Source organism: Bos indicus, chromosome 17, assembly GCF_029378745.1.
Source record: "Bos indicus isolate NIAB-ARS_2022 breed Sahiwal x Tharparkar chromosome 17, NIAB-ARS_B.indTharparkar_mat_pri_1.0, whole genome shotgun sequence".
In the NCBI taxonomy this organism is placed as follows: Eukaryota; Metazoa; Chordata; class Mammalia; order Artiodactyla; family Bovidae; genus Bos; species Bos indicus.
In genome coordinates, this window is record NC_091776.1 from 15949195 (window position 1) to 15973141 (window position 23947).

Consider the following 23947-nt stretch of genomic DNA (forward strand, 5'->3'; position numbering starts at 1 on the left):
GCAGATGGATTTTCATTCCATAAAAGCTCTTGGGGACATGGTTTTAGGATGTGACCAGAGGAGTGTGTCGGTTGCTTTGCCATTTACTAAAACTTAATAGAGGAGCAAGAGTGGAGAAGACAGGAAACCAGCTTCCTTTAGTATAAGCCCACAATTATGGAGGGTCATAGGCAGGTCGCAGCAGAGGAGATGGTGCCAAGTGGTCCCACTGGTTGATGGATGGAGGGATGCAGGGTAAATAGTGCAGAAGAATCAGGGAGAGTTGAGGCGCTCAACATGAATGTCTGAGAGTGGCTGAGTGTCATTTCCTGTGATAGGAAGGAAAGGAGGAACTGGTGTGTAGTGGTGGCAGAGAACATGGACTCAAGTTAAGACGTGACCTTGGAACTAGATGGGAGGTAAAACTTTTCCTCTGCCCTCCTAGGGTCTCTGGCTGGGCCTGAGCATGAAACTGCTATAAGACACATTAACAGGAGAAAAGTAAACACACTACATATACATGGAAATTCTCAAAAGAAAATGAAGATCCAAAGAAATGTCAAAACTGAAATGCGTTTATACCAGGTTGAACGAAGAAAAGCAATTGTGGAAAAATAACTGAAATATATGGGGCAGTGGGGGAGGAGCTAGAAGGAGATAAGAGTTCTCTCATCTAACCCTGCTGTATAGAATTCTCTCGGAGTTGACTCCCTGTCTCTGGTGATAAGAATGTTTCTTTCCTCCTCGTAGTGGCAGGGCATCTGTCATGCGGTGGTTTTATCTCTTTCTTTCAGGAAGAAAAGGGGAGGTCAGAGTACTCTTCCTGCACCTGCTGTTTTTCAAGTGCCTTTAGCTCAAAATAATCCTTATGCCAGTGTGGCATATTTGGGGGTGGCATATTCTTCCATGCTTCATTACTTTAAAATGTCTGTAAGGTAAGCAGCCAAGTGAAGATGCATTATATGTGTCTGTAATTTAGAGAAGAAGTGTACAGTAAGGAGAGAGAACTCATACAGTAAGGAGAGAGGCTCATCATCATATCATCATAGTTATGTCAGGGGACTGGCTGAAATCACCTGGAAGTAGTATCTGTAGTACAGGAACCAGAAGGGTGCTGTCCTGAATCCTGGGGCATCTCACCATTAGAGAGAATGAGAGGAGAAAGAGCCCGAGCTAAGTGGCTGTACATCTGGCCAAGGTGCTCCTTGTCTGAAAACTGACATTTTGCAAAAGGAGGAATTTGTTGTTGTTGTTTAGTTGTTCAGTCATATCCGACTCTTCGTGACCCCATGGACTGTAGCCCCCTGGCTCCTCTGTCCATGGAATTTCCCAGGCAAGAATACTGGAGTGGGTTGCCATTTCTTTCTCTAAGTGATCTTCCTGACCCAGGGACCAAACCCACATCTCTTGAGACTCCTGCATTGGCAGATGGATTCTTTACCACTGAGCTACCTGGGAATCCCAAAAGGAGGGATAGGGAGAGAATTTTTTATTTTCCTATTTACTTATTTTTATTGCTGAGAATATGGTAGGTGCCTTTATGTAATCTCTCAGTAGTGCTATTGGGTAATCTTAACCTTCCCCCTTTAAAGGGGAAGATTGACACTTAACCAAATGGGTGCTGGGAGGCTGAGCTGATGTTCTTTTCTGTTGTTATTATTGTTCAGTTGCTAAGCCACATGTCTGACCTTTAGTGACCCCATGGACTGAAGCATGCCAAGCTTGCTTGTCCTTCACTATCTCCTGGAATTTGCTCAAACTCATGGCCATTGAATTGATGATGACATTCAGCCATCTCATCCTCTGTCATCCCCTTCTCCTCCTACCTCAGTCTTTCCCAGCATCAGGGTCTTTTCCAATGAGTCAGCTCTTCACATCAGGTGGCCAAAGTATCAGAGCTTCTGCTTCAGCATCAGCCCTTCCAGTGAATATTCAAGATTGATTTCCTTTAGGATTGACTGGTTGGATTTCCTGGCTATCCAAGGGACGTTCAAGAGTCTTCTGCAGCATCACAGTATGAAAGCATCAATTCTTTGGTGCTCAGTCTTCTTTATGGCCAAATTCTCATATCCATGCATGGCTACTGGAAAAAACCATACCTTTGATATACAGACCTTTGCCAGCAAAGTAATGTTTCTGCTTTTTAATATGCTTAGTCTTCGTTGCAGCACATAGGACCTTCCACCTTCCTTGAGGCATACAAACTCTTAGTTGCAGCATATGGGATCTATTCCCCTGACCAGGAATTGAACCCAGGCCCCCTGCATCAGGAGCACAAAGTCTCAGCCACTGGACTACCAGGGAAGCCCTTCTTTCCTGTTTGGTGTGTTCAAATGTGTATCTCTTGTTAGATACCCACTACTTTCCCAGGGTACCTTCAGAATACATAGGCATACATGGGCTTTTATTTTTATTTGAGAGCAAGAACAGCCCATGGAGTCAGGCTGCCTGCTCTGCTGGGTTCCCTGCCCCACCAGGAAAGCTGGGTGTCCATAGATTTACCTCATTATACTTTTCCTGGTGCCTATCAAGAAAGGAATCAGAAGTCTTATATTTTTTCTTGTTAACTTTCTCTTTACTGGGATGTAAAAATTCTTTCCAGTCCAAGAAAGTGACAAACTAAAGTGGTGAGACAAGGGTTGTTTATATTTTTAAGTACTTTTGCCACAAATTCACTCACAGAGTGTTTTATTGGCTAATCTGATTTCTTCTCTCTGACTGATACTTTGAAGCCATTAAAACTAAGTCAACTTGTAGGAGCTCTTATACAAAGTAAAGCTAATAACATCACATGGGAAATAGAAAATGAGTTATAGGCATATATCTGCATCTATATACTTCTTTGTAGAATTTCCCTATAACCTGCTTACTAACCAAGGTATATATAAGGTAATAGGGCTTGGTTTTCTTTTTAAATAATTTCTTTAAATAAACTTCATTCCACATTTCAGCTCCTGTCCAGCCAGGCTGGTGGAAAATCGGTTCCTATTGTTTTGAGCTCTCCACTTGTCACAGTCTTATTTTGTACATCAACTGCTGGTATGCCCACTTCCTATTCATTATGGTACCTTTAAGCTGCTTCAAATTCCTTGCATCCAAGCCAAGCTCAAAACAAGGGAGCCTTTGGCAAAGCAGACCAGTGATGGAGGGCCAGCCCCTTTGATGCATGTGCTGGCTGCCCCCTTCTCCCTGCCCTCCATGGTCCTGCCTCCCCACACAGGGTGTCATCCTCTGGGAGCACCAACATTTGTCCCTTTGTCTTCTCCCCACTGTGCTTGCTCTCTCTCTCTCTCCCTCTCTCTCTCTCACTCTCACTCTCCCCGCCTTCCCTCCCTCCCTCCCTCCCCTTCCTTCTCCTTCTCCCTCTCTTTTCTCTTTTAACCCTCAAAGATCCTTTTGCCTCCTCAATGGACACCTCACACACTCTCTGTTGTAAGATTAAAGAACACCAAATCTATTTAGTCCAGGCCGCTCTTGCTTTCAGCACTGCTAAAATCCCCGGAGATGTGCTTTATGCTACAGGGTAAAATGTAAGAGAGCAAAACAATTTAATACCTCAAAAATGATTTTACCACTGTCTTACATACAGTCAAATGTAGCAGTCACATCACATATTAACCTTCTTTTTTATCCAAACAAAATTAACCTTAAACACTTCCTCAGAAGCTTTTTTTCTTCAGCCCTTTAATCATTTATGGTATTTCTTTCTGGACCCCATCCAAATATTCCCCTTGCTAAAATTCGAAGATCAAATCTGGTATCAATTCTCTGAAAATGGTCTGATGGAAGCAATTATACTTTGAACTCATTCATTCTGTCTCTTTTCCTTTTTAAACTTTTTTATAAGACATTTTTAGCTATCTTGAGTTGTTTTTCTGAGCGTCTGCAAAATTCAAAGCAGTGTTAAACGCTGTCTGAACGTGTCACCACTTGAAGCCTTGCTTCTTTTTAAATAAGTATTTATGTGTATTACTGATTCGGCTGTGCAGGGTCTTTGTTGCAGCATGCAAACTCATAGTTGTGGCATGCGGGCTCTACTTGCCTGACCAGGGATTGAACCAGAGTCCTTTGCATTGGGAGTGCAGAGTTTCAGCCACTGGACCACCAGGGAAGTCCCAAGAGCCTTCCTTATTCGGACAAGAAGATATTCTTATTGTCTAGGTACTTTGTGAAACTAAAAGAGTGAAATTGGAAGAAGAATGCAAGAAGAGATGTGGGGGAGAAACTAAACATTAAATATGTCAGATTTTTTTTAAATTCTGAAAGCAGGTAAGAATGAGCAAGAGACTTTAGAAATGAAATACAATGTTATCATTCTTTGCATTCTTTGATTTTTGCCCCATCAGATCAGACCAGATCAGATCAGTTGCTCAGTCATGTCCGACTCTTTGCGACCCCATGAATCGCAGCACGCCAGGCCTCCCTGTCCCTCACCAACTCGCAGAGTTCACTCAGACTCACGTCCATCGAGTCAGTGATGCCATCCAGCCATCTCATCCTCTGTCATCCCCTACTCCTCCTGCCCCCAATCCCTCCCAGCATCAGGGTCTTTTCCAATGAGTCAACTCTTCGCATGAGGTGGCCAAAGTACTGGAGTTTCAGCTTTAGCATCATTCCTTCCAAAGAAATCCCAGGGCTGATCTCCTTCAGAATGGACTGGTTGGATCTCCTTGCAGTCCAAAGGATTCTCAAGAGTCTTCTCCAACACCACAGTTCAAAAGCATCAATTCTTCGGTGCTCAGCCTTCTTCACAGTCCAACTCTCACATCCATACATGACCACAGGAAAAACCATAGCCTTGACTAGACAGACCTTTGTTGGCAAAGTAATGTCTCTGCTTTTGAATATGCCTTCTAGGTTGGTCATAACTTTCCTTCCAAGGAGTAAGTGTCTTTTAATTTCATGGCTTCAGTCACCATCTGTAGTGATTTTGGAGCCCAGAAAAATAAAGTCTGACACTGTTTCCACTGTTTCCCCATCTATTTCCCATGAAGTGGTGGGACCGGACGCCATGATGTTTGTTTTCTGAATGTTGAGCTTTAAGCCAACTTTTTCACTCTCCACTTTCACTTTCATCAAGAGGCTTTTGAGTTCCTCTTCACTTTCTGCCATAAGGGTGGTGTCATCCGCATATCTGAGGTTATTGATATTTCTCCCGGCAATCTTGATTCCAGCTTGTGTTTTGTCCCATACCCCAACTATTTCTTATTGAACTGTCAACTATTTTATTAGTAGAAAAATAAGCATCTCTAGAGTGTGCCTCTATGTCTTAATAGAATCAAAGAATCATAGGAAGGTAGAGATGAAAGTAATTTTAGAGGTTGCTTAATCTAATCTAGCAACTAGCAAGAAATCGCACCTGCCAGTTTCTGAGAGGTAGAAGGAAATCTGTGCTGAAAGGAACCCAATCATAAGGTGAAAGCAATATGGTTTTTCTATTAGTAAGATGAAGATATAAATTCCCTATCTGCTGCTTAAGCAAGTTTTATAATCCTTTTTAACCTGTGGGGGATAATAATACCAACCCATTGGACTGTTTGTAAGAAATGAATAAGATACAGTAAGTCCCCTACATATGAGCCTTTAAGTTGCAAACTTGCGAAAAAGCGAACACCCATCTGGTTCCAGCAAGCAATCAGAACCTGTGCCATCAGTGTCAGGCATAAGTGAGATTGCAACTTGCCCTCTGTCTCCAATTGCTAACAGTCCTTCGGCTCTACCATCTCCCACCTCCTCTCCCTCCTGTAGTCAGTAATTTCTTGCCTGTTCACTCAATGCCAGCTCCTGCATGCCAGCTGTGGTACTGGACTACTGGACTTTTAAAGGTGCTATGCTGCTTCTGCTGCTAAGTCACTTCAGTCGTGTCCAACTCTGTACAACCCCATAGAAGGCAGCCCACCAGGCTCCCCCGTCCCTGGGATTCTCCAGGCAAGAACACTGGAGTGGGTTGCCATCTCCTTTTCCAATGCATGAAAGTGAAAAGTGAAAGTGAAGTTGCTCAGTCGTGTCCAACTCTAAGCGACCCCATGGACTGCGGCCTACCAGGCTCCTCCATCCATGGGCTTTTCCAGGCAAGAGTACTGGCGTGGGGTGCCATTGCCTTCTCCATAAAGGTGCTGTACCATAGGATTAAAATTGTTTTCTTTATTTTTTGTGTCTGTTTGCTTTTTATGTATACTTGTATGAAATATATTATAAACCTATTACAGTACAGTAGTAATACTATATAGTCGATTGTGTTAGTTGGGTACCTAGGCTAACCTGGTTGGACGTACCAACATACTGAACTTGCGAACATGCTCTCAGAATGGAGCTCATTGGTTATGTTGGAGACTTACTGTAATATCTATACAGTAGCTGTCACGTGATTGGCTATGATACATGGAGATCTCTTTCCTTACTTCAGACACTTCCATTGCTTTGCAGTTTGCCCAGACTTTAAACGATTGAATCTTTGACTATCTGAAATCAACAACCACTTAACCATAAATGTCCCTCTTCTCTAAGCCAATGAAATCCTTTCCGATTGCCCCTAGTCTTTTCTGTTTTGCCAGGTTTCCAGGCCCACTATCATTTCCCTGGTGACCTTGCTCTGGCATCGTCTAGTTCACAATAGCCCTCCCCTTGGCATGTCACATCCAGAAATGCATGCAGTGTCCTATACCAAGGACTCTTGCTTCCTCTGACTGTGATTTCACTTAACACTGCTCTCTCTTTTATAGCAAACTTGTCTATGATTATTGAAAACATTCTATGATCTGGACACTCCAAACAGTGAGATAGTCTTATGTCTTCTGAGAAATTTCCTAATTTAGGGCTTTTTCCTGTGGATGACATGTATTTTGTATTAGATTCTGAAATCCAGTTAAAATGAAGAAAGCATTTTAAATGTTTCTGAGGATTCAGTGGCTACAAAAGCTAATCCTGCTTCTGAGTGCATGCTAAGTCACATCAGTTGTGTCTGACTCTTTGCAGCCTCATAGACCATAACCCACCAGGTTCCTCTGTCCATGGGATTCTTCAGGCAAGAATACTGGAGTGGGTTGCCATGCCCTCCTGCAGGGGATCTTCCCAACCCATGTCTCTTACTTCTCCTGCATTTGCAGGCAGGTTCTTTAACACTAGTGCCCTGTGAGAAGCCCAGTCTTGCTTCTAATCCAGTGGAAATTATCGCAACCTTGATATTCTTTTATTAAAACACCCCCCCCCCATATTTAAACAATAGCACAGTATTTTTTAAAAAAAGAAGTCCTGGAAATATACTTTCCATATTCTAATTATAAGCTAAATTTTTGGAAAGTTTTGGTAATTTGACATCTAAGTGTATTTTGAGTCATTATATTTAAAACTGGATCTAAATCTAAACTGCAAGCAAAAAATCCTTCTCCCCTTATTTTACCAGACTATCATATAAGCAGTGTAAACTAGGCAAACTACATTCTCAGGATCCTTTTTCTTACAACTTACTGTTGTCGAAGCCTAGGCAAAGGCTTTAAATTTATTTTCTCATCTATGTATAATTCAACTTGAAGACTTCTTAAAGTCACTTAGCGTCTGAGAATCTCCTGTTCTATGATGTAGATACCACTCTCAAATCTCTTATTGATAAAGACCTACATTATATTCATCTCTACACAGGTCTGCCAGTTTAAAATCTGACACAATCCAACATTTTAGAGGCTGAAACATGGTGCTCTATTTAGATCAATTTATCAGATGAATGTGGACTCAAATAAAGCCCAGTGAGATATTGGCTCTAAAATCTTGGCTCATCATTTCAAGATGCTATGCCTATAACTCCGGACTTGAATGTAATTAAACATGAAATGGTCTCATTTTAGCATGGGAGGAAATCAGCTCTCTGGTCAGAAGGAAAGATTTTTCAATTCAGTTTTAATTGCTAATTTTCCTTTGGGGGAGCTTGAAGAGCTACAGTGGTTAAAGGAATAAAATATCAAATAGCAACATTATTCATGAATAATTACCCAGCAGGGGGAGATAAGAAGACTCTACCTTGTATTTTCAGAGGTCTGAATGATTTGAGAGGATACCTGTAGTGGGGGACTTGTCAGCCTTGTGATCTAGGATACAGCAGTAATCAGTGATAGAAAAGAGGGGGAATAACCAAATATCATCAAGTCACGCACATTGGGTTTTATTTAAGGAAATGTCTCCTCATGTAGGCAGTGATGTGTTTAAGAATGAGATGCATTTTTACTTGTTTCTATTTTAAGTGATTGCTTTGACAGGTCTTTGAAGAAAAAAAAAATCATTTTCTATCCTGCAGATTCAGTAACTGCCCTTAAATGTCTCATCATGTCACATTTTCAGTGGAGATGCCATCGTGATTTGCTTCCATGGTGATCTACCCGTCACTGATGGCTAAAGCTAATGACACTGGGTTGTCAGGATGCCATGCCAGGCAGCCACTAATTAATTATTTGTCATAATCTCCCAGGGAGGAAATTACTAATATTATTACTTAGCACATCCTTTGCATTTACACTTGCAGAGTGCTGAAAAATTCATTTGTGGCCCTGAAGAAATAAACATTTGTGCTGTTCTTAGCAGGAAGCAGGAAAGCAGCCCCAAGAGCATCTGTACCCACTGGGTGACATCGTCAGGGCCTCAAGCTCTACATGCTGTGGCAGCCTTATAGGCTATGTTGCTTTCAGCTGAAGAATAGAAAGACTATGTCAAAGGCATTTTTAATATATTATTCTAATCTCCTGAGACTAAAATTAGTAAGCAACAAATTAATTCAATTATAAAACTACCCCTCAAAAGAACCCAGTCTTTTAAGGTGGTACTTTGACTTGGAAGGCATATTTAACAAGAAGACTTGGAAGATAATAAATGTGCCCTGGCAATTGTAGGGAAAAAAAAAAACCATCTGGTATGAATGAGTCCCTTGTATTTGAAGTAAAGACTGTTACAAGGTTGTTTCAACTTCCTTGTTGACCAGTTGTCTGTGTCTCAGCTGGAGCCTGTCAATAGGTAACCCACTGGGAAAGGAAAGCATTTATATAATATGATTGATAGACTGAGGTTAATATTTAACCTTAATTTGTAATCAGAATGTAATATTTATATTATGATAGATAATAGTAGATAATAGGTAAATGATACATGAGACTCTGTACTTTTCTCTTAACAAGAATCATTGGAAAGGAACCAAGGTTTTAGCAAAGTTAATTTGCCACAGATAACCTTCATCTTAATAGTGGACAGGAGTGAGTGTTAGTAAAGATGATATTAGAGAAATAATATTGGACAAGAAAGCTTTTGTTAGTCACATTCAAAGGTATTCATATCTTATTTTTTAAATTTATTTAAATTTAATTCAAAAATAATTGCTTAACAATATTGGTTGATTTCTGTCATACATCAACATGAATTAGCCATAAGTATGCAATATGTCCCCTCCCTCTTGAACCTCCCTCCCACCTCCCACAAATGTATATTGAATAATAGTTGCTTTACAATGTCATGTTAGCTTCTGTTGTCCAGCAAAGTGAATCAGCTGTACATATATATATATATATATATATATCCTCTCTTTTTTGGATTTCCTTCCCATTTAGTTCACCACAGAGCACTGAGTGGACTTCCCTGGAATATACAGTATTTTCTCATTTGTTATCTGTTTATACATAGTATCAAGAGTGCATATATGTCAATCCCAATCTCCCGTCCCCACATGTGGATACCAAGGGATAAAGGTGGGGGAGTATCCATACTTTAAAATCTACTACATATTTCCTACCTAGTAAGCAGTACAAAGTTGAACAAGTAACCAAGTGCCACTGACAATAGGAATTAAATAGTACTCCATTTGACACAATAAACTACTCGTTTTCCAGATAAGAGTAGTTCACTTTGTCACTGCCTACAAAACCCATAGGTCTTCACCCAACAAGGGAACACTAGAACCCAGCCCAGCATGACTGATTTAAATGGAGGCAGATCACTGTTGAAAATCATCAAGACTGCTGTTTGTCCACATGTGGCCACTGGTTCTAGTGGACACCAGGTCAAAAATCTCACTGTAGGGGGTTTTCAGGCTGCCACTGGTTGAAAGGGGTCATGGATGGCAAGGGGCTCGTTTAGAAGGTACCTTTGCATACAGAGCACTGTTCATAGACTGAGAAACCCCTGTTTTTCTGCTTTAAAACCTGGAGGAGCTGATAGAGATCAAAAATGCCTTGACAACTGAGTGACTGAAAGTCTGAATACTCTGAATACTGATGAACTATACCATAGAAAAGAATTTGTGTTTTCAGCTCACATCAGTATGGCATGTTTCAAATATGGCATAATTGGAGCTGCATTTCAGCCCAATTACAAATGCTCATTTTTCACTTACACAGAAAACACACAACCTGGAAATTTAGAATCTTTTCTTTTTTGACATGTCACTCTGCAAATATGAATCTCCTTTAAGCTCAGGAGTCTATAGGAAATATATTTGGCCTCATTTTAGGAAGATAAGCGGGAGACAACATAATTTATGAGCTGAACCAATGGAAGGGTGCTGAGTCAGGTTTTGTTAAACTAATCTTATGGCTGGCAAGGATGACATGTCAGGTGTTTAATTCATTTAAAATACCAAGCCATTTCCATAAATCATTTTTATAACTTTAAATACATTATATAGGTACAGAAACAATAGGTGGTGTGTTTGAATGTGCCAAACACATCTGTTTCCTTCACTACATACTGTGTTTCTCATTTCATTTTCCAAAGATGTATTGATTTATCAGATTATTTTTTATGGGCTGATCCATACTTTAGTTTAATCCATGTCATGTTCTCTATCGGTGCTGTTATGCTTCTTGAATTTTTCCTTGGGGCAAAATATATATTTGCCCCACGTGAATATATCGTAGCATCTCTCTCTTCCTTTCTGCACAAAAAGAAAAAATAATCTTCATTTTTTAATATATTTGTCACTGTAGTCCAGGTAGAAAAATACACAGGATGCATTTGGGTCTATTTAGCGTAAAAACTTCATCTGAAACGTCTGTATGATATAAGATAATGTGTTGTATTTCAGGATATCTAAGGTTGAGTTTCTTTACTGTGTGAATGCTATACTATTTTCTTTTCTCCCCTAACTCCTTGCCCCCCTCCCTGTTTAACAGCAGACAAACCCAGGGAGCACTGAATGAATCTGACGATCCTGAAACAGGCTGTCTAACTGATAACAAGCCAACTTCTCGACACTTCTATCCTGTCGCCTTGCTGCTTGTCAGCTCACACCTGCTAGTTGTGTGGCTTATTTTAAGTCTTGCATTACTTTTAGCCAAATACCAATAAGTTTTATGTTGCATTCCTTTCTTTTCTACAACTGACAATGGACTTTAAATTATGGGGACAATGCTGTAATTTCTACATTTTCAGATTCACAGAATTTAAAAAAAAAAAAGAACAAACAAATGTTTGAATTGTGTTTTATTTGTTTTTCCTAAAAGCTAAAAGAAAAGAAGTACTATGCATTAAGTGAATTATTTTGCTCTTTTTGTTCATGGAAAAGCATTTCCCAACTGTTAACTAGCTCAAGAAGAATTTTTAAATTCCTGTCTTTGGAATAAGACAAAGAACAGAATCCTGAAAGCTTGAAGTTCTGCACCTCCTATTCCTCTTCCCATTTCCATTTATTTAAAGAAATTAAGACTGAATTTGCACAACACCCCGGACCCATGAGACAAGTCCTACAGATGTGGGAGGTTCCTTCCATCCAGACTCGATTTCCACTGTGCTGATCCCACTGTTGCCGTCAGCTGATAGAACCCTCTGTTGGATTTCTCTAACCTGTTAGTTCTGTGATTTCTTTGCTGCAGTTAACCTTTTTTCTGTCAAGTAACTTTCTGGAGAGAATGGCTATTTCTGTTTTGTAATTAAATGAATCCATTTGTAACTATGGTTTGGGTTGATTTGGCTTTCAGTGTACTTTTCTATTCTTTTTAACCAAGTCTTGTTTGTGTCTCGATGCCCCATTTTCAGCACCTGTGACTTTTGTACTATCTGTACACAAGCACTCCTCTTGATAAAGCTGAGACTTGGACCAGGCTGTTTGGAAAGCCATTTTCCTCCTCGTTGCACAGCTAAAATAATGCAGTCAAATAGAGATGAAACTTTCCTTTAAAAATCTATAGGGCCAGACTTAATTAAATGCCTTATTCCTAGAACCTACATCCTTAGGGCTACATGTAGATGTTCATGTGTTTTAAAGAGACTGAGAAATTCATTTGTGGAAAAGTTATAAAAAGGCAGATATATTTATGAAATGAAAATGAAGCTGTATTGTGGATCAAATTATATTTAAAGAGTTTATTAAACCTTAAATATATGTTAAGAGCAAAGGGACTCTACTCATCTTTTTTCCGAGGGCAATAATGGTATTGGGCCTGGCCTAGGATTTAATTTTGTAAGATGTATCATCATTTGTGAAAAAAAAAAATGTAGAGTTGAATCTTTGTTATTTTTCTTGGACTGTTGCTGCAACTCTGCATTGAACAAATAAAGCATATTTATTTATTCTGTGTTTCATGAAGTTGTGCTTTTTCCCTTTCACCAGAGAAGGATGCCGCATAGAAAATGTACTGAAGAATATCAAATGCAGGAAGTATGCTTTCAACATGCTACAGCTGATGGCTTTCCCCAAGTACTACAGACCTCCAGAGGGGACTTATGGAAAAGCTGACACCTAAGTTTACCAACATGTAAATAAACAGGAACACAAATACGCTTCCGTTGGAAAATCTCCACCGTTTTTCTGTTTTCATTGTCATGAATTTGTGGAGGGGGGTGATCAGGAATGTTCACCCAAATCTAAGGATTTCTTGAGTTAGTTATCAGCATATGACTCTGAAAGAAATCCATTAAACAAATCTTAAATCATATTGTGTTTCTAGTTCCAAGCTTCTATGTATTGATTCTTGCTGGTTGAGATCAGTTCAAAAAGTGTACATTTCATTCACGGGATTTTTAATGAAAGACATTCTGAGAAAACCTAAGTTGCCTCAGGGGCTCTGGAGGTGATTCAGAGAGTGGCATTCTCCACTCCAAAGCGATGATAGGAGAGTGTCAAGGAGAGAGGCTTTGAGATATTTCCCATCTTTTCTCATATACAAGCTGAGAGCCCATTTGTGGGCTTTAAAAATATTTTTCTAGTGAATGAAAATTAGGGAGTGTTAACTTGTGAACCTGACTACAGAAGCAGTTCCTATGTGTTTGTAAAGACTTTGTCATCCTGAGAAGGTGTGACTGGTCCTCCTAAAAATGTTGATGGACAGTGTTAATAAAGCAATAAAAATACTTTTTGAAAACATGGTATCTTTTCAAAACTCTGACTTGGATTGATTTGCCCCATCAGCCTAAACTTCATGTAGTCAAGTTCATGAAAGACTGTAAAATATCTTTGAGGTGTTTTCTAGCATTTATCTTAATATGTATCAATCAATCGATGTAACTATGCATTGCCGGGCATAGATTAGTATATGTGAATGAACCTTTTAAAACTTATGCTACCATAATTAATGATAAACCAAAACAATTATTTCTCCTAAACTGAATTTCAAATTTGCCCTTACTTGGTAAAATAACACCATAAGTTTCCTAAAACTACAAATCAGACATTGCCTTAGAGATCCTCATGTATAACATTATAAATATTATAAATGGCTAAAGTACAAGGAAGATATGCCCCCACTTACTCAGCTGGATGATTTTAGAACCCTGGTTACAATCCCTTCTTACCTTGTAGCTTATCTGATCTGTAAATTGCCACCCTAAATATATACATGAAAATTTGGGAAGGATACTAGTTAAATAGGCCTTGGCATGTATTGCTGTAATTGAAACTTAAAGTACAAAGTTCTAAACAAATGACATTTATTTTCTCCCTAATTTAAGAATTTATATGCTTTCCTTTCTCATCAGAGGAGCATGCGATCCAGAGCATCAGTCTCCCTTGGAAATGCCAAAGACCTGTTACTTAGACACCTCTTAGCAATGACCACATTCAACAAATCATCTGTAGCTTTCCTAGCTGATATGATAGCTCCTCAATCTAGATACCTATTGAAATGAAGATTCCAAACAGATCTCTAGGCTCATGTTGGGCTTTTCAAATTGCTGCAATTTTAAATAACCCTCTGAGGCTTTTAATGCTAGAATTGTCAATCTGTTATTTTAGTTAAGGACTTGTGGGCATTATACTTGAGGCAGTTGTCAAAATATTTACAGCCTTTTTCATGAAAAGATGCTGTGTGCTGTGGATATATTCATGGACAGGTTATATTGTTCTTCTTTATACCTCATTCTCAATTTCAATGAGTAAATATAATCTTTGAATTGTTCAGTTTCATTTAAAAATGGTAGGATTTGTGGTTATTTTCATTATCCCATTGGTTTAAGGTAAAGCAGTTGGTATGACAGTGATTCCCTTGAGTAACTGTGAAGCCACATTCAGTATATCAGATGGCAGTCTTGAGTTCCAAGTTACCTTAAGTGATTTATCATCTTCTAAATATTCTTATGAACAATAGTTTTTTTTTTATATTTTTTAAAATGAAACCTCTTGATTCAAATATGGAAAGAATATTTATTAACCAGAAAACCAACAGTAGGGTTTTCTATTTGTGGAAGACATTTCAAAGTTTTTTTTTTTTTCTTTTTTATGAAGTACTATTATAGAAGTTCTCAAAGAGTAGAACTTACTGTAATACAAATGGAGGTAATGTATTTTCTCATTTATTATTAACAGTTTTCTGCATTCCCCTATTGGAAACCTATATTTGTTCATATTCTAAAAGTAGATTTCATCAAGCAAATGTTTTTTTGTAGCGACAATAATGTCACCCCTTTCCTGAGAGATATTTCAAGTATCCTTGGAAAACTACTTCATTATTTCTTAAATTACTAAACCTTTCTAAATCAAAGAGAAAATGTTATACTAAAAGTTTTAAAAGCTCTTTTGCACAAACACGGGCTCAGTCATGCTCTTCTGCTTCCATTTTCATCTAAAAGATGCACCAGTCATTCTGTTTTAAGAGATCACGTTGAGCCAGACACTGAACCAAGAAAACATTTCCAAACAAGATAAATTTTTTTGCTCAAAAACACGTTTGCCCTCTGATGTCATCAAAAGTAGATAACACTTCAGGATTAGCTATTTACAGAGTCCTACAGAAAACGTACTTAAAAGCAAGGGAAAGTGCAATCCTATGTATGTTTGACCCAGTGACCAAAGATCCAGAGCCTGAAAAATGTTCTGCAGAACCGCTGAACGTAAAAGTTAGAAATATTTTATTGAAGCAGACGTGTATTTTAGATGTACCCTTGCATTTATTGCTTGTGCGGTTGTTTCTTTCTTGTCATTATTACCTTGGGTTTTATCAACACCCTGCCCAAACAATCCTTTGATGTAAATAGTTTGGTCAATCCAGTACTCCCATGAGTCAGAGCAGCTATCTGATCCTGCTGACAGCTTGTACTGAAATGACCAGCTGCCCAGTGAGAGCAGGACGCCAGGTAATTAAGCTCCAGTCTTTACAAGACTATGACCTCTTGTTCTAGGATGTGAGGTCTTAAAAGTAAGCATCTGGGTGGGAGATACTTCCCTTTTTTCTCTCAACTAAGTATGGTATTTTGCCTAGAATAAGACAGTGGGAGAGAAGATTCATGCTTTTCTTCCCAAGCAAACCCAAGCCCCTCTTATGGAAAGTCTGCTAGGTGCTGAGAGGAGAATAATAATGGTGTGCTAGAAATTGGCTGGTCCTGACTCACAATACTTGACCATTAAATTCTGTAAGCCACTTTTCAAAACACAACCATCATTAAATATTAAATTACAGAACACAATTGAATAAATCTTACTAAAAATGATCATCAAAGCTTAATGAAGCCTAAATATTTTACTGTATTATACTATTTATACCTGCTGCTGAGGTTATTTATGCCAATTGTATCTGTCCAGTGGAAACATGATATTTATAATGTACTAACTGGGCCTCACTTCCTGACTCTGCATGCAGTAACATCACATAGGTAGCTTGAAATTGACCATGGTGGGTGTTACACCCCAGAAACTGCCAAATGCTACCAACCCATACTTTGAATTCCTGGAAAACCACTTGTTAAGCATTGACCAGCACAAAACTGGATGCCACCATCACTTTTTCTCCAGAAAATAATCAATAATTGGAAGCAGTATTAAATTATTAAAATGATACCAAGTGCAGTCACCTTCAGATGGCTACAGTTTTGTCTTGATTTATGCCCTCTTTAAAGACTCCTGTTAGACTATAAGTAATATTTGCTGTTTATGTTTATTCATATTTAAAACAGTCCTAACAATTCATTTAAAAATGTATTTCTTGGGGACTCCCCTGGTGGCCCAGTTGCTCCACTCCACTGGACTCAATGCTTCCAATTCGCAGAGCACAGATTGGATCCCTGGTCAAGGAACTAATGCCCCGCTATGTGGCCAAAAAGTGAAATTTTTAAAAATAAATAGATAAAAATTATCTCTCTATGATGTTCTGCAAGGGAAATCTCAGCAAGGCAGCTTTTGTGTAAGCAATAACAACTTCAGGCAAAATTCAGGGAAATGTTAGCCTAATTAGAAAATCACTAAAAATGCACTTCAATATCAGTTTTTAAGTTTATAGTTTTAGCATTTGCTAAAAGCTGGAAAAGCAGTAACATACTATCAGGCCCAGATTCTAATAAATATAGTTCAACTGGAAACCAAACTGTTAGATTAAATAAATTAAACTCTGGCAGCATGCAAAATCACACAGATGTTTAGGTGTTTGATTTCCAAACAGGATGGTCTATCAGTGGTTTAGTTCAACATACAGGCCACCTTTTATAATCTTTTGAGAAATAAATCAACTTTCATCACAGGTTTAAGAAACTGGTCTGAGAAAAACTGTGATCAGCAGTTGCAGAGTAAAGCAAATATATTGAACACAAGGCATCTCTAATAGCTAGAGGCTTTACAGATTATGTGCTACTGAAGAGAATAATTTGCTGAGAGTTGTATAGTAGATTGACAATTTTAGGTAAATTCACAGAATCCACATGCATTTAGCCCAGCTGCAATCTGCAAGAGTTTTGCTTTTTTCCCCTCCATATTTATGTTTCGTTACTTTATAAAGAAACTACCAATGTATTAGATCTTTTGTTTCTTTGGAAGAAATTTAAGTTACAACTTTCCAAATAGATGTTATCTCTAGCAAAAACTTCAAGAATAGAAAAATGCAGTTAATGTTTTAGATAAAATATGGCAGGCCAATTAGGTATAAAGTTAAGGTATGGAAATTTGGGTTTTTTCTTTCTGAGTTATAGTGCAGATTAAACACTCTTAGTTTTATTTCTAAGCATGTAAGAGGAAATCTAAAGCATTTCTGATGTCAAAGAAACAAATCATATCTGAGTATTAGTATCAAGGAGGTAGGAAAACATTGCAAGGTAGTATTAACTTAAAATACATACGTGCCATCGGCTCTCCTGAGCATGAACTTTTATAGATTGCATGAATAGTCAGAATTTTAAATTTAAAAAGGAAAACATGACTCACAGTTCAGTATAGTACCCAGAGAGACTGAACATTAAAGGAGAGAAGACCTACTACAAGTGTTGTTGCCTGATAAACCATATGTTGCTTACCTTTCATGCTGTGCTCAGTGGCTCGGTCATGCCCAACTCTCTGCAATCCCGTGGCTGTAGCCCACCAGGTTTCTCTGTCCATGGGATTTCTCAGGTAAGAATACTTGAGTGGGTTGCCATTTCCTCCTCCAGGGGATATTCCTGACCTAGGGATGTCTCATGCAACTCCAGCATTGCAGTGGATTCCTTACCACGAAGCCACTTATCTTTTAGTCTTTAAGATGTTGCACTTTCATACTCATGGTATGAAACATTCACAGTCTTCCTAAATTATCAGAATACTCTAAGGTCATACAAGGGCACAACTCAACAGTACATCTTTACTGATGACTTGGTGCAGTTTTATTGACTGGCAGGCAGTATTGACTCAAATATTAGCAAGATTGCTATGTTATCTACATATTAGTAGCTCTTATGATGCTTTTATATCACTATTCATGTCAGAGAGCTTTCAAATTTTAAAAGGCAGATGCCACATTTCTGTAACTGTATAGACACTCCCATTTCACTTCACATGTGCAATCCTTTGTACACATACCCTCTTGTGGATATTTTATTATTTTATTTAACCTAATATGTGATTTTCAGATTCTTGTGGTACTTAGCTGAAACATCTGCATTTGTTTTCTTTTAATGTTAAATATATATTCCAGGTCAACCAATAATGTGTAGTCCTAGGAAATGAGGCACAAATAGGTTAGATCACTTTATATTGTCATTTGAAGAAATATCATTTTGTTTTATTATTCTATGTAAACCATATTCATTGTACATTGTGTGTATATTTTTTTAATAAATGTGATTTTTATTTTTTATGTTTCTGTCTTTTTCATTTCAAATATCAAATTATACATTTTTTTTCATTTTTGTCAATGTAGAAATCTCTAAAACTTTATTGAAATAGCAGAAGCATAGCCTAAATAGTATTTCAAAGAAAATAGACTAATTTTCTGATGAAGTGTAATTGCAGTGCAAATTTTACATTGATCCTAGGTTAGTAACTATTAATAGCAGAATGCATCTTTCAGGGTTGCTGTTCTATGGGACTAAAATCAACTATAATTTTAAAAGATGCAAGAACCAGATGCTTCATCTTTGGGCAAATCACTGATCTTTGCAATCCTGATTATATTAGTCTTTTGAGCACATAAGATAACTTTTCCTTATTGGCTCTTTGGATCTTATCAATTATAATTCATTATAGCAGTTGATAGTAGAAGGTAAATCCCAAAGAATTTTAATTCCATGTTATAGCAAAAAAAAAAAAAGTTAAACAACTTTACGTGTTGACTACACGTAAAGAAAGAAAGGAGTTTTACCATCTGGAGAATTCAAGAGCATATCTGATCCTGTAGCAAGAAACTCTAATGTCATTATCATCAGTACATGTTCATACTAATGTGTCTTTCTACATCTGATCAGGAACAATACTAGACGTAGCTCCACGGTGAAACAATTCATAGCAAATTATAGCAAAATGCTACCTGCCATAAAACCGGTAGGGTAACATGAGTGAAGTAAGAATACTCTTCTGTCTCTAACACCCATGCAAAAGTTCCTTGAGTGTTGTAAATGACATACACACATGAAGTCAGAGTACAAGGGACTCAGAAAATATGTTCCAGAGCTATCGAGAGGGAAGTTGGGAGGGTAGATGGATATAGTTGGAGCGTGTTCAGCCAGCAACCATAAAATCCAAAGTAGCCACATGGTCATGCTTCTGTGGCTCCCTATAACAACAAAAACTGAGTTCTCTGTTCTCTCAACGGTCCTGATGAGTAAGGGTGACCCAAGAACAGATTATTAAATAAATTTTAACTGAGAAGTTAAAATGAGAGAGGAAAGCACACTGGGATAGAATACCAAGAATATGACACTGAGCTACCAAAGGCTCCTTTCTCTCCTAAGCCATAAGTTTATTGCTATAGCCCTTCATTTCAGAATTAAACAATAGCAGTGAGGCTGGTGATCTGCTTCTTGCCTAGAGTAATAACTTCTCAGTTTTCAAACCGATCATAAGCCACCACATTCTTGGTGATAATGCACCTTTGAATTTAAGTGATCTGTTTCCTCTGCTTGGTTCCTACATTGAAGGATTGCCCAAAGGTCTGCACTCAGTATTGTTCTTTTCTCATTCAAAATGTGCTCCTTTGAGGTCTTCAATCTAAGGAGAAAATTCTAGGACAGGACTAAGGAATGTGGGCTTTTGAGTCCGAATGCCTGGATGCAAATCTGATTCCCCTACTTTGTTAAATGCAGACATACGTCAAGTTACTTAATGTTTCCCTGCCTTCAGATCCTTATCTGTAAAATGAGGGTTATAATGTTAACTGACCAGGGTTCTTGGCCTCCTTAATCAATATATTGATCAAAGGCCAGACAAATTCAGGCAAGGCTTTATTGGGGCCCTCACTGCAACAAGGGGGAGCTGGAGCAAACAACATGTTCTGCTTGCTTGTTCCTCAGAGGGGTTGAGCTTGTTTCTCATATCGTGTGAGGATAGGGGTGTGTCCAGGGGGCTGGCTGGAGGGGTGGCTTAGGTGTTTTGCCCACCCCTCTGGTGGTGTTGAGTGCAGTGGGCATGCGCGGTACCCTGCTTTTGCTCCAGACTCTTGAAAATGGTAGTAGGGTATTTTGGAATCTTTGTATCTTTGTTCAAAATTTGTCCTAACTGTGCATGCACAGTTATTTTTAGTCCCATACAATTTCTTTGTAGTTTGTTGTTTGTGGAGAGTTGTGTCCAGCTCCAAGCATTGCACCATTGCAGCAAAGGGTCCCAGATCCCAGACCTGTCTCAACAGTATGACTTAACACAGTATTTCTCAATGAAAAGTGAGTGAGAACACGTATGTTTAGCCCTATGCCCCATGCTCGCTGTGCTGGGTCTTCTCTGCTGGCCCTCAGCCTCCATTTCCACTGTGGTTTAGGCCCCTGAAATCCCACTGGCTGGAACATAAGGTCCAGAAGACTAAAAACTACATTTCCTCAGCTCGCATCCCATGAGACTTCAGGGCATCCTACAGGTTCTGCCAATGACACCTACCAATGCCACATCAGGAAAGTAGAAGGAAGACGGCAAGAGATGGCAAGTGTTGACCTCTTGTGAACCTAAGTGGGCTCCCAGACACATCCAAGTGGAGAGTTAGTGCAGCTGGACTCCCACATCTGTTGTCAATTCTGCAGCTTGCCAATGGCAATGACTGTAACTTCAGCATGGTGACCGCCATAGCAATAGCATTTTCCTAACCTATGGGCTGGTGTGGTTCCTGAAGGCTGGGTCAAAGGGGCTTGATGTCAGGAACCTGATGAGAATCCTCTTCTGACAAGAAGTTCCTCTAACCTTTCCAATGATAATATAAATGTCAAATTCCCCATATTGCATATAGTGTATTATTTTCTGTTAAAGATGACAGGATTCCATTTCAAGCACTGAACTCTGGTTGATGCCCTCAGCCTATGGAACTTATTCAATACATTTTTCTTTGTAGCAGTTGTTGCTCATTAACTTATTTGTCTTTGATTTTTCAGGTGGAATTCAGCACCACCTTTTCCAGGTAGCTGCTGCCTATCTCTGTATGTATATGGTTTATGATATATTTAATATCATTGCCATCTTCCCAGTTTACACAGAGCACTCCCTGGATTCCTGTCTCTGCTAACAGAATCTGTATCCTTGTCACAAAGGTTGACAAGCTTGAATCAGCTTTAAGTCTCCTATCTCTGTTGACATATAATATTCCATTTGTCACTAAGGTCTGTCCATGTTACCGCCATATCTCTCAAATCTTCTACTTCCCCCTTTCATGGCCACAGCTATTTTCTTGACGTGCATTCTTCATGCACCTTCATGACCATAGTTCTGTTCAAACTAAATGAAGTTTGCTATTCAGTGAAATCCACAATTTGGAATATCTTTATCTTCTCTTCCAAGGCTTATTTTCTATCTATCTCCTGCAGTTTATCCTCCATACATATATACACTAGGAGTTTGTGTGTCTTTCACACACACATACACACACACACACACACACTCAGACACCCAGATTTTCTCCCAAGTTTTCTCTGAGGCTATTTCCTTTCTTCTCACCATTTCCAAAGCTATTGCTCAAAGTGGAATTTCCTATGTCTCTTATTCTAAAGCAATTTTCTCATATAACTCTAAATGGAATTAGTCTCCACCATTCAAATTCTTCTGTAACATACCCTGTGCCATCCATTCATTCATTTGTATATTAATTTTTTCCATCTTTCATTCATTCAAAAGATCCTTTGCAGGGACTTCCCCAGTAGTCCAGTGGTTAGAACTTCACATTCCAATGTAGCGAGTGCAGATTTGATCTCTGGTGAGGGATCGAAGATCCCACATGCCTCATAGCCAAAAACCCAAAACGTAAAACAGAAGCAATATTATAACAAATTCAATACAAGACTTTTTTAAAAAGGCCCACATCAAAGAATCTTCAACCAACCAACCAAAAGATACTTTGAATGTCTGTGTAGCTGGCAGACAAGGTGGATACCAGGTGTTTAGGAGTAGATAAGAGACATGGGTCTAAAATTCATGAAGTTGACAGTCCAGGCTAGTGATGAAGGTGGACAAAAATAAAGCCAAACAGTGACAATAAGTGATTATGAGTGATCTGTAGGATATGAAGTAAATGATCTAGGAATTTTGACAGAGAATAATGGTGTAGGTGATTTATAAAAGGTGGTCAAGCTGTAAAGGAGGAGAATTATCCAACCAAAGGAAGATAGAGACAAAAAGTGTGGTAAAACCAGTGCCAGAACCACGGAGTATGGGGCACGGAGAATGCAAGATTAAAGTTATGGGAAAAGGATTTAAGTTCTGTTTTATGTGCAGTTAGAAGAAATCACAAGGTTCCAAGCAGGAGATCAAAGTGCCTTAAGTTTATGTGTTTAAAGTCTGACTCCAGGTGCTCATGGAGGCTGGATTATAGGAAATCAAAACTGAAAGTGTGAGGTCACTGGCAGGATATTGCAACACAGTGAGTGATGGTTGTTGGACTGGGATGAGACAGTAAAAACTGAAAGTAGAGAGAGTAACTCCTGTAATATTTAGGAAGTAAGAATGGCTGGTCTTGTTGATAGCCTGGCGGTGGGGGGGAGTATAGGGGCCAAGTAATTAAGGGGAGTTTAATTTCTGACTTGAGTCACTGAGAAGTGGTGGAAAAAAAAAAAGGAGAACAAGAGTAGGTTTGAGGGGAAGCCAGTTGTTTAGCTTTGTACATGGTAAGTTCAGCTGCCTAACTCCTCCAGTCCAAGCCGAGACTCAAGTATGGAATTCATGGAAGTGGATCCAGGGAGAGTCTACAGTGGGACTAGAAGAACAGTGTGAGCTGTCATTGTGAGTAAATGAATAGAAACACTCAGAATAGTAGTCAGCACTTGGTCGCTGAAAGTGACAAAAAAATTTCACCAGCTTAAACGAAAAAGCAATTTCTTGACTCAAACTGAAAAAGAACAGGGGTTGAGTTATAGGCACATCTGCTGTAGGATGTTTAAATCTTTAAGTGATGATTTGCATTATCTCAAGCTCTCTCTCACTCTCTCTACCCCCTCCCATCATGGTTTTTTTTTTTCTTTTTCTTTTTTTGCTATTCTTTCCTATGCCTTAGACTTTCCAGAAAGTCTCTGCCAGTACAGTATTTTCAGCATACGTCTCACAAGAAGAAAGAAACCCTTTCTCTCTCAACGATTCTATCAGTCCCTGAAAGGACTCTCTCCCATCAGTGTGTCCTGGATGGAGGCTCTGAGGGACCCTTTGTGCCCCTCTCCACCTCTGTGGCAGGTGAAATGGACACATCTCCATCCCTTTCTATGGCATTTGTTGTTATCGTTTAGTCTGTAAGTCGTGTCTGGCTCTTTGAGACCCCATGAACTGTAACCTGCCATGCTCCTCTGTCCGTGGGATTTCCCAAGTGAGAATACTGCAGTGTAGTGCCATTTCCTTCTGCAAGAGATCTTCCCAACCTAGGGATTGAACATGATGTTCCTGCATTGCAGGTGGATTCTTTACCATCTGCGTCACCTGAGCAGCCCTTATATGGCACTGGGAAAGATCAATTCCCAAGAGGAAAAGCTCCATTTCAACTGGGGAGTAAGTATAATAAGAAAAAAGCCTAAGACAAAGCCTTCAGGAACTTTAACATTAAAAGTTTGGGTTATAGTAAAAGCAGCCTGCTTTTGATAAGAATTACTTTACTGTAAAATTGCGTTTTATCTTGGAGATCGATTCTAAAGTCACTAGTAAGATAAAAATGAAAAGCAA

General features: G+C 38.9%; 1 protein-coding gene across 5 annotated transcripts in view; it reads left to right on the top strand.

Annotated features, from left to right (window-relative positions):
• Positions 1–18473, top strand: part of INPP4B (inositol polyphosphate-4-phosphatase type II B) — a 714114-nt gene extending 695641 nt beyond the window's left edge. For 3 of the 5 annotated variants that reach the window (XM_019977497.2, XM_070769065.1, XM_070769066.1), the window contains one exon: positions 11124–12519. In XM_019977497.2, the coding sequence (XP_019833056.2) occupies positions 11124–11298 (175 nt within the window). In that variant the 3' untranslated portion in view covers positions 11299–12519. Of the gene's footprint in view, positions 1–11123; positions 12520–12559 lie in introns of those variants that run through there. The other 2 variants (XM_019977498.2, XM_070769067.1) reach the window with 2 other exon arrangements.
• The last annotated feature ends 5474 nt before the right edge of the window (positions 18474–23947 follow it).